The sequence below is a fragment of the Uloborus diversus genome, chromosome 3 (assembly GCF_026930045.1).
Source record: "Uloborus diversus isolate 005 chromosome 3, Udiv.v.3.1, whole genome shotgun sequence".
NCBI classification, from domain to species: domain Eukaryota; kingdom Metazoa; phylum Arthropoda; class Arachnida; order Araneae; family Uloboridae; genus Uloborus; species Uloborus diversus.
Genome location: NC_072733.1, coordinates 213811656 through 213827048, shown reverse-complemented (window position 1 = coordinate 213827048; position 15393 = coordinate 213811656). Strand labels below are relative to the sequence as shown.

General features: G+C 30.2%; 1 protein-coding gene across 2 annotated transcripts in view; it reads right to left on the bottom strand.

The window, feature by feature from the left end:
* The window catches only part of LOC129219425 (catenin delta-2-like), a 120341-nt gene that overhangs the window by 42015 nt on the left and 62933 nt on the right, over positions 1–15393 (bottom strand). For both annotated transcript variants that reach the window (XM_054853823.1, XM_054853824.1), the window contains exons 10-11: positions 11715–11896; positions 7560–7801 (exon numbers count right to left, since the gene is read on the bottom strand). In XM_054853823.1, coding sequence (XP_054709798.1) covers positions 7560–7801; positions 11715–11896 — 424 coding nt within the window. The remainder of the gene's footprint in view (positions 1–7559; positions 7802–11714; positions 11897–15393) is intronic.

Below are 15393 nucleotides of genomic sequence, written 5' to 3'. Positions count from 1 at the left end.
ATTAAAAAGTTAAGAATTAAAAAATTAACAGAAATTACACTTTTGCGTCTTCACACACCTTCATTTTTCGTCAATTCAACTTGATCCGCAACATTAGGGTATTTTCGTTTTGACAATGTGATCGAGAAAAAAAAGAAAAAAACCACAATCCACTTAACCTGAACGATTTTTACTGAAGTTAAAAGACTAAAAATGGTAATCAGCAGACAAAAGGGATAACTTGAAACTGATTTTACAGTGTTACTGGTAATAAGATTTGAAATGAACTTGACGGAATTTAAGAACTCCAGAATGGAACAACGACCTATCTACACACCTCTCAACTCCAGATTCCTTATGAGTTTGGTAGCAACCTTCAATGAACATAATTTTCTCCCATAACCTTCAGAATTCATGAGACAAACAGTCTAAAATAGAAAAAAAAATCTACGAATGCCTCGAGAAAAATTTCGATATATGGAGATTTTTTCGATATATAGAAACAATTTTTCTATGTAATGAACAGAGAAACGTGCTGGAATTTCGATATATAGAAAATTTCGATATGTGGAAGTTCGATATATGGAAGTCCGACTGTAAATAGGAATTTAAAATATGAAAATATAAACAGCAGGATTGCCAACTTTAGCTAAATGATTTGAGGAGCATTTCTGGTAAATGAGAGCTAGGCCAAAGTTTGATCACAAACATCTTTAATTTCTATATACAGATGCCTGTTACTGTTATTATAACATTGAGGTTACAAAACATAGTAAAACTATAAGACCATGAATTATATAAAGCCTTTTCTAGTTAGTTAAGATTTTAGGACAACAAATGTTTTTAAAATTTTAATATTACAAGAGACAATAATTCATTCAAAACAATTTTCAATTAACAATTCATTGAAAATAAAGATCTCATAAAGAAAAAACAGAATGTCTTTGATTTCTGCTTGTCTTCTTTGGTGAAAGAGATCTCATAGAACCGGTCATTTCCTGCAGCGTTAACTATGCTTAGTTGTAATTATAATATGCTCCCAATCCCAATTATCTGGTTTCAGAGGGTAAAACTGTTTGGAAGGTCAAAAATACTGATTTTACTGACCAAAATTTATAAAATACCGACTAACTTCGGCATAATAATTGGAAACGTTATACTTTGTAAAATGGATAGTACTTATATTTCTTTGTAATGAATGGTAGTGCCTAATTTGTTACATAAATCTAATCTGGTAAAATTTTTGTCTAAGTTGTAAGTTTAAGTAAATTATTGTATGGCACTGAAGAAGAGATACTGACGATTTTTTTTTTAAACCTCAGGAGCCAGGACAATTTCTTAGAGGTTAAATTATTTCCTAGAGTTTAAAGGAAAATTCAGCACATGATACTTGTTACACAACATGATACTTGTTCTAAAAAAAAAAAAGAAACAAAAAAAAAAGAAACAAACTACAATTTGTCCAAGAATTGTCTGATGTTAATGATAAGAATGAGAAATTTAAACACAACCAAGAAAATACATCACATTCTTGCAAGTGATCAAAACGTTACTAAATTATAGAGGGAATTTTTCCATTATCAATCACATTACCTGTTCATTTTTTTAATTCGGAAAAACGCATCATAGATTTGTTACTGTGTAAATAAGCCCACATGTTGTAATACTTAAAAAGCTTTTCAGATTTAACTTATTGAAGAAAAAATAATCTGTCCAAAAGAAAGTTTGACAACTTTTTGTAAAACCAGGAACAGTACATGATCAGAAGACTAGCTAATAATTTTTTTTTTTTTTTTTGAAAACTGAATTCCCTCATATCACAATGAATGTAGCATATATAAATGTTTTGCCTTTCTTGAAATAGTACACAAAAAAAAAAATGTGGACATGTTTGTTTTGCTTTAATGTTATCAACTTTTTCTTTGTTGCATTTGAAGACAAAAATGGGAAAAAATAAAATAAAATTCAAAGACATTTTTAATGATGATAAATTACACATTATTACAAAATGTACTGCATAATTAACATATTTGTACTCATTTAAATATAAAAAATCCACACTATGATCTGATGCAGTGAAAAATTGTATAAAGAGGCAATTAATTACTAGGGTGGGTCGATTTCAACTTTTTTTTTTTCAAATCAAAAACGCCTGTGGGAAAAGTTGTGCTTTGGCATCAAATGATCGTGTACAATTTTTTTTGGAAATCGAACTATATTAAGCTCCCCTACCAACCAGTAGAAGTTTCGTCAAATTTGTAAAAATCGACTTTTTAAGTTTTTTAAAATAAAAGTTCTTATGCATAATTTTTTAAATCACCTGTAGTAGTAAAATTTTTGTATGGCCATCTAATGCTTGTTTAAAAATTGTTTTGCATAGCTGCCACCTTCAAGAAAAAAGAAAAAAGGAGCAGTTAAGGTACAAATTAGGAGCAACAAGAATTAAAATAGGAGCACAAAATTGTGGCCTTTGCTAATCCTTCCCCCAATTCCTTAAGCTTCTATCAGTTCTAAGTGCCATTATAATGCTTTTTTGAACACTCATGTATGATTTGCAACAAAACTACAACTGATTTTAAAATAAAATTATTTTCCATTAAAAAAGCATCATTATGTTGCGTTTCTACATATTTGCACTTATTGAAAAGTAAAATTACTATTTTATTTAATAAGACTGTAAACACTTAAAAGTGGGTTTTTATACATATAAATGTATTAAACATGCTATGTACAGGGGTCTGTCCAGGATTTTTCACAAGGTCCGTTTTTTGTGAAAAATCAAATAATTTTGTGAAAAGTGAATTAATTTTGTGAAAAATCAAATAATTTTGAATTTTTTTTTTTGTTAAAACAAAATTTTAAAATTTAGAGAGGGCACAAACTGCATCATTTAAACTTAAAGTTGAGTGTTTTCCTCTTCTATATTGAGAATATCATTGTGGAGTGTTTTTCTAGTATTTGGAGAGGAGGGGGGGCAGCATCGCTCTCTCAAGTAGTAATATTTATCGACCATTCTACATTATGTTAAATTATACTAGAAATATTTCTGTACAGTATTTAAAATAATTGTAACAAAAAATATATAAAAGCATGTTTGTTTAAAAAATACATACCCGAATAAAATTTTTACATGCTCAGTTTTTTTTATTGCATTATAACAAATATTTGAATTTGTCATAGAGCATTAATCAAACAAAAAACTAATTTCAAAGTTTTATATCTGAATCAAGAATTATTTCAATACAAAACATAAAAAAAAGTTTAAATAAATAGTACATAATAAGTCGTCAATAAAATTACCAATACTTAATTAAAAAATTATAATAAATGCATGCCTAGTCAAGCATGTAAGGGTAAAAGATTCATTACTGATCCGAATTTTTACATGCCCTGGGCATGTCGGACAATATAATTTTCTAGCCCTGATGTAGGGTAGACCGACCAGTGAGTGAACACCACCCAGTGCGTCATTTTTTTTAAAAAAAATAAGCTTCCAAAATTTTTTTTTCTGAATAAATTCACTACAAAAGCGTTCTTTATTGATATTCTAAGCTGACACCTGATTGGTTACTTTGGATACATGTTATTTTTCTGGAAAAAATTTGAAATTTTTACTGCCGTGAATTGTTCTTTCTCTCTTTCAAAATAATAAGGCTGGTTTTGTGCTATCAATTATTTTGATACATATTATTTGTATCAATAAATTTTATTTTTTAACTCTACGAAAGAAAAATTAAGTATACATATTTAGGCTATGGATTTAAATTGTTTCAGTCAATGCAGAATGCGTAGATTTTCAGGTAGAGGGGTGTTCAGTCACTGGGTACGAAAAATTGCGAAAACCCAGTGAATGAACAATGGCAAAAGCTCTTTTGATTTAAAAAGAAATTTGAAGTTTCTTTGAGATATTTTCATTTTCATACTTTTTTGTAATGCAGATAGTTTTATATGCCTATTTATGTATTTCATTATATATTTCATAATTTCTTTTTTTTTTTTGTCTTTGTAAAAAATGCACTTTTTACTGAGTGTTATCTTTTAACTATCTATATCTATAGATAGGTAGATAGATATGTATGTATGTTTGTATATAGATAGATAAAAGAAGATATAGAGATAGATATATGAAAAATAAGAGGTAAATAGATATATAGGTGGATAAATATAGAGATAGAATAGGTAGATAGATAGATCAATAGATTTATTGATAGATAAATAGATAGGTAGTGGTTAATATATAGATAGGTAGATAGATAGACTAATACAGATAGATATTAGGTAGATATACCGATAGATATAGATTGGCGGATATAGATAGGTAGATATACTGATAAGGAGATAGATATATAGATAGACGGGTAACAAAGCAGGTAGATAGATAAATAGATTGATTAGGATAATGGATTGGTAGATATTTAGATGTACAGACAGAGAAATAGGTAGATAGTTAGGTAGATAGATAGATAAGTAGATAGATAGAAAAATAGATAAGAACATTGATAAATAGGTAAATAGACATAGAGAAGACCAATAGAGGTGTAGATAGAAAAATAGATAGGTATATTGATAGATGGATAGTGATATAAAAAGATGGATATAGATAGATAGATAGATATAGATAGTTATATAAATAGATAGATAAATAGATATAGATAGTTATATAGATAGATAGATAGACAGATAGATCTCAAAGAAACTTAGTTTCTTTTTGAATCAAAAGTTATCATGTTCATTTACTGGTTCGAGGTGTTCATTCACTGGGTCGTTGTGTCATTTTTTCTTCAAACACCTAAAAAAGTCGAAAGTGGTACCATTTAAGTCCCCGCGATTTTTTAGAGATATTTACATAGATCAATTAAAATGTTTTAGCTATCATGATCTGTATAGTATAGAATTTAAAACTACTAGGATTTTTTAAAAATGAAATTTTGCTTAACTGTTCATTCACTGGTCGGTCTACCCTATTTCACACATAGAAAAATCTGTGACTTATACATCACTGCTTCAGTGCACATTTAAGTTATAGTCCTTTGATACCTATTTTTAAAATTTGTTTGCTTTTATGTTCATATATACACTAGTAAGCGACATAAGATATATATATATATATATATATATATATATATATATATATATTTACAAATACAAAAGTGACGACCAGCAACAGGCTCTGGGCCCAGCTAGACTGGTCCTAGTCAATTTACAATCCCCAGTGAAGATCAATGGCCCTCTTAAAACTGTCTACTCCTTTGCTCATTACCACCTCTTCCGGTATATATATATATATATATATATATATATATATATATATATATATATATATATATATATATATATATATATATATATGGGTCATTCTTCAAAAAGTTAACTTTTCTGTTACATGCCTTTTACAGGAAAAATTTTAAGGAACAGGTCATTTAACAATGCTTTTAATTTCATCAAAAATATATCTATTTCAACCTGCAACATTTTTTTAATAATAATTTTTATTTTAGTATATTTTTGGTTCACAACATGTGAATTCTCACCTCCGTGACATGTCACACACCTTGTGTGACTGTTTATGTTGCTTAATATCTTGTTTAATCAAAAGTACGTACTTATTTATTATTCCTTTCACAAGTGTCTCAAATACTAATTGTTTAAGTATATTTATTTTTTTAATATTGTGTTTTAGTAGGACAAGGAATCATGTTACACAATAAATTCTCACCTCCATCACCTAAACACAAAATGCCATTCCTAATTAACATGTGACAGTAACGGCATCACATTTTCTTTTCTATGATACAAGGGAGCCCCCATGTTTATTTTGAACCATAGTTGAAATTGTGAGATTTTTGTCGAAAAACAAGAAGATAGATTTTGCTTTAAAAACTTAAGTGTGGTTATTCTGCCTTCTTACCTCAGTGAATTTGAATTTCAGGAATGTAAATTAATATAAAAAAAGAAGGGAACATGTTTTTATATGTTTAACATGTGCAGATTGTAGCAACAAAGAAAAAAAATCATTTCAGAATAAAACTTCATTTATGAGTATAATAAATTGGAACTTAGCTGGGCCATTGTTTATGGTTACTCCTAGTAAAACTTTCATGAAAGAATAAAAAAAAAGAAAACAAAAGGTTGTGTAATTGAAAAATATTTGCATTCAGAAGTTATGTTTTCTAGAACTCAAAAACATATTCAAAAAGGTTTTTTTTTTTTTTTTAAAGTGAAAAAGAATGGCTAAATTTAAAAACTTTAATTTAACAAGATACAAGTGAGTTTAAAGAGCTACAAATTAATCTTTTTCTCTCTTTTTTTAGTGTGTGTAAGTTATTTACTTATATTTGACCTTATTACTGTATTTATAATTATTATTATTTTGGCATTTATATGTTTATTTACTGAACTATACTTGATTAACAAATCTGAAGATCAAGCAAAGGCAACATCAACACTTCTTATTTTTAAATGCTTGATATTTAATCAGAAAATTAATAATGAAATTACGATGAAAAAAAATGTCATAAGAAAAGGACTTTTAAAATATATGTGAAAAGAATATGAAAAACGTGAGAAAAGAAAAAATAAATAAATAAAAATTTTATGAGTAAGAATATGGAGAAAGTGCCTGAATATGAGAAACTTGAAATGTTTGCATATTCATTACCAGAGCATTAGAATCCCAATTTTTGCTATCTTTAGAGTAGCCAACCAAAATTAAAGATCAATTTTTAGTCCTTAAACAGAAAAAAAAACACAAGATTAAAAATTGGTGAACGATATAAATTTTTACAGATGGCTTTCGCTTAAATCAATTTGGATGCAACTGGATTGATATTTTCGAGTGGGCGTGACAAGAAGACGAACTTACAAGTCCTCATATTCTGAAAACAAAAGATCAGAAAGATTGAAAATAATGATCAACACACAAAAAAAAAAAAAAAAAAAAAAAACAAGGAAAAAAAAAACAATAGATTATTTTAAAAGCGAATGCAATCAGATTTTGAAATGCGCAAAAAATTGGGACCAAGTCAAAAAATTTTAAAAACAAGCTCCAAACACATAAACTTGATGATATTTTTTAAAAACTGCCAAATATAGAGAAAGAACTGCAACATTAAAGGCAAAATTAGCGTGATTTTTTGCGCAAGTTTGTCCGATTTTGGAACAGAAAAGTGCATTTGGCAGTCTTTTGGAGCAGTTTGGTGCAGGATCGGCAATTGGCGCAGTTTGGGGCAGCTGGCACATCCCTGGTTGCCCTAAGCACATGTCTGTCTGAATATAATCTGGATGTCAGTTTTGACTGTTTGAAACTAGTCTAAATGAGAAATTGGAAATATGGCAAAATTCTTTAATTTGTTTTTGCAAGAGCAAAGTAACATTTTCATTATTTCATTATAGTGCACGAAATAGGGATACAGCGGCTAGAAAGTTAAAGAGGAACAAAGCCAAACAGACTAAACAGGCACAAATCCAGAGGTAAAAATAATAAATGTCAATTTTTACATATTTGGCAAAAATTAATGCATTTCTCTTCAAATAAACTTTTTAAGCAGGTCTCATTTAAGTAGTCCTTCTTGGATACTCGCCTCTAATTGGAGCACTAGCTCTAGCAGCAGTCTTTTGTGCTTTGTCTTCATCATATGTTGGATCTTCCACTTCTTGTATCCGATACGATAGATTTCTGAGTGTGCACACTACATTTTCAAGGCTTTTATTGTCCATGTCACTTTTTGATACGACAGCCCGAAGCAGAAAAACCAATGATTCAATTAGTCCCTCACATTCTCTTAGTTTCTTCCGCGCATAGAAGCCTGCACTTGAAACGTTTCTATAAAATGAAACAATAAAAGGTTTTAAGACAAGTTAGTAACTGCTAGCAATCATTTATAACATTTGCTAGATAAAAGTACTAGAAAGCTCCTACTTATTAGTTTAAATGGATATCCTTTATCAGATTTACAAAGTAAATCCTGATTATCCGCATAAGGTTTATCTACTTTGCGGATAATTAGCAAGTCAACATTTTTTTTCCAAATTCCCCTTTTAGATAGAACTTATTATCACCATATAAGATGAGATTTTGATCCTTTTCACTTAACACAAATTCTGTTTGATCACGGAAAAACCTTTCCTATATTTTGAAAAGAAAAATAATATCATTCATGATTTAGTTTTAGAGAAAGTTGCTGGTAAAAGAAAATGTTGGAGAAGATAATATCATTGAGTGGACTGATTGTGACACTAATGATCCAGAATTGGAGCATATGACTAATGGTGAACAAAGCGTTAGGGAAGAATTAGAAAAGAGCATGGAAAGGTGGTAAAGTATGAAGTAGATCAGCCACAACACAGCTTTCCTTACTTTAAGGTCATCGCATATCTTATTATTCATATCTTTATATTAAAGTGTCTTTTGCAATCACCATTCACTTTCCTCTACACATTTTGAGCTAAAAGTTTTCACGAAGTTTTAAATGAAAACCAATTTTTTTTCCTCGTCTGCACAATACAAAAATATATTTATAGGGTGATTCGCCAGTAGCTGACCATTTAGTGGAAATTTCTACAAGTTCTATTTAATTTCACGAGAAAAAAAAACTGGAAAATATTGAAAAATTTTCTATGTGTCTATAAAACTATCTGGATCAATGGTTACTAATCATTTTTCTATTTTACTTACTATTTTTCAAGTTATTTCGAATAGAATATAAAATAGGAGATCGCGCCAGTAGTAGACCACTTTTTAAACACTGTAAAATCTGAAATCTACACTATTAAAATCGGACCTTATGCATGCCTGCATGTACTTATGTTCCCTTAACGGTCCCCCGATTGGTTGTTGGGTGGATGATGTTATCACAGATGTCACGTGACTTTAATGATGGTTACACCACAGTGACGACTAATAGGTTAAAATGTCGTGAAAACTTTGTGACATTTGGCGCCAAAACTAAGTTTTAAAAAAAAGTCAACTTTATATTTCAATTTCTTGCCAAGCCTATGGACTACAAACGCATATGACCTCATTGATATATGAGACGCCGATAGAACTTCAGGTGGAGAATCTAGCCACCCTAGACCGCTCGTATAATGCTTAAATATGAAAACATTACTACTTAAAATAATGCATTGATATTATTGGTGATCAGTGTAAGTACAGTAAACTCAATTATCTACAGAATAGGGTAACATGGTAACAGTGGGTAAGTGAGCGGATAATCGGCAAAATGAACTAAAAGCGATAGCTAAAAAATCAACACTTGTACATATTTTTAAACTCTGCTAGCAATGACCTATTAAATTTTAAAGAGTCACCAAATTTGGCGACATTCAGCAATTTCTCGCCAATTTTGGCACCAAAAATAAGTTGTCAAAAATGCCAACTTAGCAATATCTCTTTCATTTCTTGCCAAGTCCATAGAAGCCAGTCCAAGCAGATATGACGTCACCATCATGTAAGTCGGCGCAGGATCCAAACCTTATTGTCGACCCGAATCTAGTCAGCATAGCTGCCAGAATAATGCCTAAATATTATAACATTATTGTTAAGTAACCCTTACATGAAATTTTTTAAATAGTTTATACAGGGTGTCCAAAAGTAACTTTCACTATATATAGAGTCCTAGCGGCCTATTCAATGAACCTATCAATCCAAAATTTTATATATGGTTATTTGAAGGAATGCGTTTGGGATTGATGATTTTAAGCAACGCAGTGATCTCATGGCTGCGGTTACAGTGATAGAATCTCAAAATTTTCAAATGACAACACCCACTTTTCCCTGCGCAAATTGATTGGTGTATTGATGAGCTAGAAATGGTGTTGGATCGATCGACATGTGACAAAAATTTTTTGTTCGAAAATTTAAGCACCAACTGAAGAAACACACTTTCCACTCTGCATTTTAAAGATTTTATCCTTAAGCTTTGTTTAGTGTGTGGTTGATGCTTCTACTACTGTCTTACCCTATGAGTTCTGCAAAATGCATCTCTTTTATATTGTCACTAGGATAAACAATTTTCATCTCTGCAGTTTTTGTCACACGCCACTCGTTACAATGCAACTTGAGTTTTTTCAATATGTGGATCAATTTGCACAAGACAAATGTGGGTGTTTCATTTCGAATTTTCGGAAATTAGTTTTCTATAACAGAATCAGTTCTAAGTTGTTTAAAATTTTTGCAATTAAGAGAATCTTTTCAATGAACCATATCACAGATTTAGGTTCTGTTGGTTCAGCAGACAGGCAGCTAGTCAATTACTAGCAAAAATACTTTTTTTTGAACAAAAGTGGCATTATATTTTATCTTAAGCTAAAAAATGTTTCTAATCACTTTGGTTTCTAGAAAAAAGCTTTAAAACCAACATAAGTTCATTACTTAACCGTTCTGGTCCACTACTTGCATTAATTGCATTTTAGACAACCAGTAGTGACCACCCCTCAATCCCAGCATAAATGATAATTGATGCAATTTTTTTTAAATTTACTTAGTATAAACATGAATGATCAGCATATATCAGTAAATGAATCTGAAATATACAATTTAACGTCAAGGAATACAATTGAACATTTTATCTCATGACAATTTTCACTAGTTAGAAAAGTGATTTTCTTGAAATTTTTTATATGTCTTTGTGATTGTACCGTCTTAACCTTCATTTAAAACTTCAGTTACAACTATAAATTATAAGAGAACACTTCATGGGATGTCAGAAATTAGTTCCAGCAATCAGATTAAAAATATCTAATTATTTATTCTTGTTTTGTACAGATTAGTGCTCGAGTGGTTAACTACTGGGAGGTGGTCAACCGCTAGCGAATCACCCTAGTTCCTTAAAGTCTAGGACAGGAGAAAACATTAGGGAAGGAGGAGCAAATCTTTTAACTATACAAAAACATTTTATTTCTGTGGAAAAAATTTATAGATCATTTTATTTTGTGAAAAATTAATACTGATCCCGATCCCTTGGCGCATTTGGGGATGAATAATACAGTTGAGGGGTTATTTTTGGTTTTAAAGCAACTAAATGTAATTTAACATTTTAGTGAATTACCTATACTGCCAGGCTAAGCACAAACATCCTGCGCTTTTTTTTTTTCAAAATTGAGTTACGGTCACCAGGTGGTTCTTTGTCACATATTTCACCTAAATACATTTTATGGTCATTTGTCAATGGGAAATATTTTTCAAAAAATTCAGAAAAAGTTGCTTCCGAATCAAATATATGGATCAAACACACAACTTTAAACAGCAATTTTCCTCTTTAGAATTCAGCTGCAGATATGACTTTCGTGCTTAGCAAGGCAGTATATCTCATCAACTCATGCAGTAAAGGTACTGTAATAAACTATTGTGAGGAGATTTGTCAGGAAATAAAACAAAAATCTTTCGCAAAAATAAGTGTGTATCAACTATGTATTATTATTTATTTTTTAAATTGGTAAATTTATCGAGAATAAAAAGTTCTAACAAACAAGCTGTAACACAGGAGAGTGGGAAATTCGGAGCAGAAGATGCAAAAGGATGCAAGATACTGTGACAGCCTCTATATTGTTCAGCTTTTATGATAGATTGGTGCCTCTTAAGGAAAAAAAACATAAGAAAATAATAATATTTGTAACTAGCCAACGGAAAAAAATAAGCACCTAGAGTAAAAAAAGGGGGTCTTTCTAAGGAAGGTCTCATTAGTGGAAATGAAAAAAAGAGCCCAGGACCATAGAACCCTGATTTAAAAGCTTACCTTAAAACTCCACTGCTATTTCGAAAGACTGTTGTACAATACATGTCCATGACTCTTTCTGGTTTGATTTCATCAACTAATGGATCTAATGGATTTCTTCTGCCGTCATACCCAGAATGAGGAATGATAACGTGATTCACCAGCACATTTAAAGCATCATCAATGATGTTATGTTTCAAGTCCTAAATTGAAAATTTCCACGAAAAATAATAAATTAAATAATCACAAAAATATACTTTTCAACCCTAAGATAGTTTCAAATTGAATTGCAATACAATCAATATTGTTTTTTAAAAATAGAAGAGTTAATATTCTTCAGCCTTAGTTTTTTCCAAGTACCTATAACGGATCTTATATAATATTATTTTAGAAAACAAACATAAGTCGCAACTTAATCCGTTTTCGGCAAATGGTGCGTAAACGCACTATTTTAATAAATATTTTTAATTTACACCGTGATGCATATTTTTCACTTGTTTTATTTTTATGCTATTTTAAAGCATTTTAAAGACATCTTTAAAATAACAGTAATTCAACAGGTTCGAAAACTTTCTGCAGAGAAAATTTTAAAATATGCTATTTTTTTAACTTGAAAGAGTGATTGCCAAATTCGGCCTTCTGAAAGTGTGTAATTAATCCACTTGAGATTAATTACATATTTCTATAATGGTTTAAAATTGTAAGTGCTATAAATAAAATAAAACGAATGTCATAAAAAAAAAGAGCTTTATTCAAATTTAATGGTGCATTAATGCACCATTAGCCAAATGTATGAAAAATTGGCAAAAGTTGAAACCCCAGTTTATATACAAGGAAGCTGAGTTATAATGCAAATTACTGTGCTACAAATGGACAACAATTCTGTGATAAGGGTTGTTACTAATAATTGGATCATTTTGCCAATTTTAAATGCCAAATGATAGTCTCAAAGGTAGAATAGCAGTTTTTATTTCACTACCGAACTTTGCTTTGGATTACAAAAAGCATATATGGCAGGTGTTGACATACATGACAGTAATAAAGCTTTTTACCGCAGAAAGCTTGAAGGTAAAAAATGGTGGTGGCAATGGCATACAGATGTGAACAGCAGAGCGAGCGATGTGACCATGACGGAGTTTGATCCATGGACCGTTAGGACAGTAGTCCAGTGCTTTGCCGCTGACCCAATTTGAGTTCAAGGCTGGGTGACAAATTTGAATATTAATCTCTCTAAATGCATGCCACAATTACCATTATTTAAGAACACCATTGATAGTAGTTATAGTGAATGCATGGAAGCTGCATAAAATTTTGACTAACACAAAAATAGCCCTAATAGACTTTAGATCTTATATAGCAATTGCCCTATTGAATTTGGAATGCAAGAACAATCTCTTTGGCAAAAATGTGTTGCAAATGAAAAGTCCTAACAAAGGTCGCCCATATCTCTTCTGAAAGAAATGCGGACTGATAGAATTATAATTGGTATAGGATATTGTAAGTGTTACAAAATGTGTAAATCCTTATAATTATTATTTTCCTATAATCAGTTTGTAAATTTATTGTTAATTATTATTAATATTATTAAATATTTATTTATGTTTAATATTTTTATTTTGTAAATTTTTCTGTTACTAAATAGTTGATGAATAATTTAGTGTAACATAATACTTGCAGGACATAAGACAAAATATTTTCATTTAATTAAAACCTGAAGTTCAAAATCATTAAAAAATACATTATCAAACAATGTATGAAGCTTAAAAGAAAAATATATATAGAATAACCTTTACATAATAAAAATTTCTTTGTATTATGTAGTCATATAAGTTTTTTTCTAATCTATTCAGTGATCAGAACAGGCTACAAGACCTTAGAATTTGACAGTGAGCAGTTATATACTTGGGAAAAAAATATTTTCTTAGTAGAACAATTACTGTACAATTGAAACTGATGCAGTATAGGTTACAAACCCTTCAACGTATTTATTATTTAGGTACATGTTTGATATTGAAGAATTTTCCTTATAAAATATAATGCTTTTCCTTGAAGTTTTTACCCATGTTCATATGTGCCCCAGGCCTGTTAAAAAAATCCCCCAAAAAATCCATGACACAAAGTGTATTCAATCATGGGGACACTTTTGCGTTGAGAAATTAATATTTTTTGAAAAATAAAGAAATGAAAAAATAGTTCACATGTGCCCTCTTTCGCCTTATATATATATTTTACTCAAAAATCTGATTGCTGGTTCATAATGTTGGCAATCTGAAAACTTTAGTTTTTTTTCAAGAATTACCCCAGGTTGTTCAACTAATATATGCAAACAAAAGCTGAAACCTCATGAACAAGCTATTTAACTGAGCTGCAGTGGATCAATCTCTCTCTTCTTGCTGGGACTTACCAGGTGGTTGATTCCATGATGTGAGGTACAATGCCTAGGCTGAATGATGGCAGATATATCTACATCTGAAGTAGAGTGACAGTGCCTACTGTTCATTTCAAGTTGGGCTGGAACCAGGTCTTGCTACAGCTCGCTACATATGTCGCCATATACTCTCAAACATTTTTTAGACATATAGCGTGTACCCTCAAGCTTCATAAATTTTCATATTATGACATCTATACTAATATTATAAAGAGAGAGAGCAGATTTTTGCGTGTTTATATGTTCGACGTAATCTACGGAACCATTGCAACTAATTGAAAAATTATTTCAGCCTATGAAAGATGCATTCTTACTGAGTGACATAGGCTATAAATTATGCATATATGTATTTATGGTATTTTTTAAAACCAAATTTTATGCTTCAAAATTAATTTAAACGGTAAAAACTGAGATTCGTTTTGGGCAAATAAGTTTTAGAATTCAAGTAGTGCAGATACACAATATTGATTCGTGTTTCTAAAAGTTGAAATTTTGCAAGCACTTTGGGCTATCCTTTAAAGTTTCTTATCTATACTAATATTATAAAGAGATAGAGAGTGGAATTTTATATGTTTATATATTCAAAGTTATCTCTGGAACCATCGCAAAATTTCCATTGCCATTGAAAAATTCTTTTACAGTCTGAAAGGTGCATTGTTAGTTAGTGACATAGGCTACAAATTATGCATATATGTACTTATACTAATTTTTTAAACCAATAGTTCGTCTTCGCTACCAATTTTTGTTCTGTATTGCTTTGTTCTTATATACATAAAAACGAGTGAAAATTTCCTCACTTTTGATAAGACAAACTAAGTATAAGTTCTCATTGAACTGAATGCTAAGCGATGGAAATAATTGAGCAAGAAAAACTTCACGATATAAGCATAAGAACCACCAAAATCTTTGTATGTATTTGAAGCTGCAGAAGATATAGAATTGGGTATAGAATTCTACTAGCCTTGGACATTAATAACCTTGATATTTAAGCATTTAAAACGATATAATTAAGTAATAAAGCTTGCAATTACATTATTAAAAAGAAATTGTCAAAAAAAAAAAAAAAAAGATGCAAGTCAAAAACGCAAGATTTACGAAGAAAACGAGTACAAGAGGTTTAAAGGCATCCTGGGATGGAGAAAGACACACCTCTTAGTCACGTTTACAATGTTCTTCCTACTGGCTAATCGTAACTTTATCACATAAGAATTCATTGGTAACATTTTTGTGGTCCTACACATTTCAAAGTTGTTTGACAGTTAAAAATCCTAC